Genomic DNA, 3,774 nt, shown 5'->3' with positions numbered 1-3,774 from the left:
GCCAGAGACTCCAGCCGGCCTTCCTGTCGGCCCTCCAGAGACTCCAGCCGGCCTTCCTGCCGGCCCGCCAGACCTGCCTCCTTGTCTGTGCTTCCTGCGCCGGCATCGCCGCTCGCCGCGGCCCAAGCGCTGCCTCCGACGTCGCCGCCCTCCGCGGCTTAAGCTCCGCCTCCTGTACCGTGGACGGCCCCCGGACTGTTTTCCTGTGTTTAAGTTCCTGTGTGGATTTAGTTTTGTTTTCTGGACTCTGGCCCTCCTGCCGTCGCCCCTCCGCCCACCCTGTTGGGTTGTTTTTTGTTTGTTTTTGGACTTTTCTGTTGGGCGTCTGGTAGCCGCCCTTTGAGGAGGGGGTACTGTCATGATCCGTGTTTCTGTGTGTTTATTTTTGAGATTTCCTGTGTTCAGCCCTGTTTTCCTGTGAGTCTCTGTCCTGTCCTGCCCGTTGATTGTTTCCCAGGTGTGTCTCATCCCCTTGATTACCCCGTGTGTATTTAAACCCACCTGTTGTCCTTGTCTCTGGTCGGATCCTTGTCGTATGTCGTGTGATGCCTGTTTTCCCCGTGCAGTTCTCTGTTGTTCCGTGCCTTTGATTATCATTAAATTCATCATTTTCACATACATCCTGGGTCTGCCTGCGTCCGCGTCCTCACCTCAACCAAACCACCACATCTTGACAGTTGTTGCCTCTACATGTCTTACTACCAATATTACTATGTTGTTTTTTATGATATGCATATTTCTTAATTCATTTCAAAAGACAAAAAGTAAAAACAAGAAAAAATAAAAATAATAAAATCATAGCATTATTATTGCATCGCTTCAATTAGGACCAAAGTTTTTAATTTCATGATCTATAGTTGCAAAAAAGTTTCTTCCTCCAAAGCTAAAAATGAAAAAAAAATATATATATATTTTTCTTCCACTTCACATTTACACACTACATATTGTTGGTCTACAACTGATCTGTTGTCTTTACAATCCTAGGAGCCATATTTGTCCAGCTACATAAGACTTGTTTAGAGCCATAAAAGGTGAAAAATATATATATATATAAAAAAAAAACAATTTACATTTTTTGATAAATATCACAATAGATCTAAAACAATACCACTGTTTTTTTAGTGTGAATCAGTGAAAGAATATCAATTTATTATAAGAAAAAGGGCTTAAACCAGCACGCTTATTAAATTTCTTTTCAAAATATTAGTTGACTCAATCCTTTTAAGTCAGTGTTACTAAGAGCTGTTGTGTAAGGTTCAGGTTGCAGACCCTGGTCTGTTAAATAAATACGTTCAAGTTTGCAGCTGTCTTGTGACAGAACACTGACATGTTTAAGGGGTGCCAATACTTTTACAATGCACTGCAAGTGGCATGTTTTGAAACACTAGCTTGAATCTGACTAGGGCACAACACAAATTAACCTACTGAAACTCTACTGCTCCCTGCTGGTGTGTTGGGCTTACCAAGTGATTGCTGAAGGAGGAGAACTGAAGACCTTACAGTGCATCATCACTCCCTTTCCTTCCACTCCAGAGTAGTCCTCCCCGTTATTGGTCAGAATCATAGGCTGTAAATCTGAAAAGAACAAAACAACTGAATTTAACTTCTTTAAAAGAGCAAAAGCTGTGTACAAATCAAGATGTCGCTTTTTTCTTTTTAGACTTTTAAACCTGACAGGTTGTGAGATTAGAGTCTTTTATACCCAGGGTGTCTGCAGGTTTCAGTAACTCAAATTTAAGATTTTTTAAGACCTTTTTAATGCCTGCTTGAATGAAATTTAAGACTGAAAAAACTATAAATATAAAGGATGGTTAGAACTAGCTGCATAGCAATAAAGTATAGCAAAAACTGTCAATGTGGCTGTGTTGTTTGTGTATGACTCAAACAGTACTGCCATTACAAAATTTAAGAACTTCAATTAACATATTTAAGGTGAAATAATTTTTTTTTTCAAATGAATTTTAGACACATGGATTTAAGGCTTTTAAAGACCTTTTTAATGTCACCTTGAATGAAATTTAAGACAAAAAAAAAACATATATTGGGGATGGTTGGATGACGTTTGGGCTTAGTACCCAGAATAGAGGTAAAAAAATATAGCTAGCTGATTAGCTGGCAAAGAAGGAATATAGATCTTTGTCACCATTTTTAGGGAGGAATGCAACAAACAAGTTTGTGTGCGAGTGAAATGTTTCCCTGATAGGAAAGTCCCATGTAGATAACAAAACTATATTAAATTGTTCTGCCATGACAAATTTTAAGATCTGTGATTAATGTTTTCAAGGCCAATTGACATTTTTATGAATATAAGACATTTCTGGTCTTAATTTTAGACACATGAATTTGAGACTTTTTAAGGAAGCACAAACACTTGACAAAAACAGCAAAGGCAGCTGCAGGTTAAATGAGGTGACAGCATTTTACAGTTGTCGTATGTGTGTATTAACTACAAATTCTTTTGTGTAAGTGAAATAAATAAGTCGGCAGTCTGGTTGTAAGGAATGCGAACATGAAATGAAAGCAGAAAACAATCCAATAATGAGTTAGTGGAGCATATGCACCTTATCAGTTTGAGCCACAGCGACCTCATTAAAATGCTCCGTCTCTCCTTTTTGTTTGGCGAAGCAGCAGCAAGCGGGACTTAGCATTCAGAAGCTGTCCGGCTTTATTAACTCCTGTGTCGCTGAGCGGAAACTCCACATGGAGACAGAAAGCGCTGGACTGTTTGGTGGGTATTTTTTATCTGCACTCCTGTGCTGATCTTATAGCGTTGAAATGTGCGCAGAATGTAGGGCGAACTTGTTAGCATATAAATGGCGGAGAACAGAATGTTGTTGCTTCTTGTTGGGGGAGCAGCCAGGCTGAGTGCAATGACACAGTCAGCAGACAGAGCTTCTTCTCTGGGCTCCTCACCCCTCTATGGGCATATGTCGGCTCTCCGGCGGTAAAGTCTGACACATCCTCTGGGGCGACAGTGGCTGTGTAGGTAGAATAGTCGTCTTGCGATCGGAAGGTTGTAGGTGCGCTTCCAGCTTCCACCTGCCATGTGTCGATGTGCCCTTGGCAAGGCACTTAACCCCAAATTGGCTACCGATCTGTGTATCGGTGTATAAATGTGAGTGCGAATGGGTGAATGTGACTCTAGTATAAAGCGCTTTGAGTGGTCAAAACTGATTGGAAAAAGCGCTATATAAGTTCAGTCCATTTACCATCCTCACAAAGGCTTTGCAGAGATTTTTTGTTTTACTCACTCATGATCATGATGTTGGCGTTGGACAGAAGGGTCCCGTGTCTGTTGGAGGCCTCACACTGATAGACGGCGCTGTCAGAGGCTTTGGCGTTCTGTAAAAAGATGGTATCGCCGAGCATCTTCCTGTTGGCCACTGGGGAGTCTGCAACGGGGAAAATGCAAATGTTTTACATTATTACTACCGTATTTTCCACACTATAAGGCGCACCGCATTATAAGGCGCATAGAATAGACACTACAGTAGAGGCTAGAGTTACGTTATGCATCCACTAGATGGAGCTGCACTAAAAGGAATGTCAACAAAACAGTCCGACTCCAGTCGGCGAGGAGAGCCGGGACGTGGCCGGACAATGGTCACCTTCTCCCTTAGCGCACAGCATGTTGGTGGAGAACGTGGTGCTAAATGACCTGCAGACGACCTGATTCTAGACGGTCGGTAGGTAGATAGGTCAGTCAAACTTTATTAATAGATTACAAACCAGCGTTCTGACAACTATCCCAGCATGCACCGCGCGCTTCTTCTT

General features: G+C 42.0%; 1 protein-coding gene across 1 annotated transcript in view; it reads right to left on the bottom strand.

The window, feature by feature from the left end:
- LOC106937577 (neural cell adhesion molecule L1-like protein) overlaps window positions 1-3,398 on the bottom strand; it is a 45,157-nt gene extending 41,759 nt beyond the window's left edge. The window contains exons 1-2 of the mRNA XM_015019147.1: window positions 3,252-3,398; window positions 1,464-1,575 (exon numbers count right to left, since the gene is read on the bottom strand). Of these exons, the coding sequence (XP_014874633.1) occupies window positions 1,464-1,575; window positions 3,252-3,369 (230 nt within the window). The 5' untranslated portion in view covers window positions 3,370-3,398. The remainder of the gene's footprint in view (window positions 1-1,463; window positions 1,576-3,251) is intronic.
- Between the last annotated feature and the right edge of the window lie 376 nt (window positions 3,399-3,774).

Source organism: Poecilia latipinna, unplaced genomic scaffold, assembly GCF_001443285.1.
Source record: "Poecilia latipinna isolate Pla-1442-1.1 unplaced genomic scaffold, P_latipinna-1.0 Scaffold2382, whole genome shotgun sequence".
Classification (NCBI taxonomy): domain Eukaryota; kingdom Metazoa; phylum Chordata; class Actinopteri; order Cyprinodontiformes; family Poeciliidae; genus Poecilia; species Poecilia latipinna.
The sequence above is the reverse complement of the archived record's forward strand: the minus strand, read 5'-3'. Positions and strand labels throughout refer to the sequence as shown.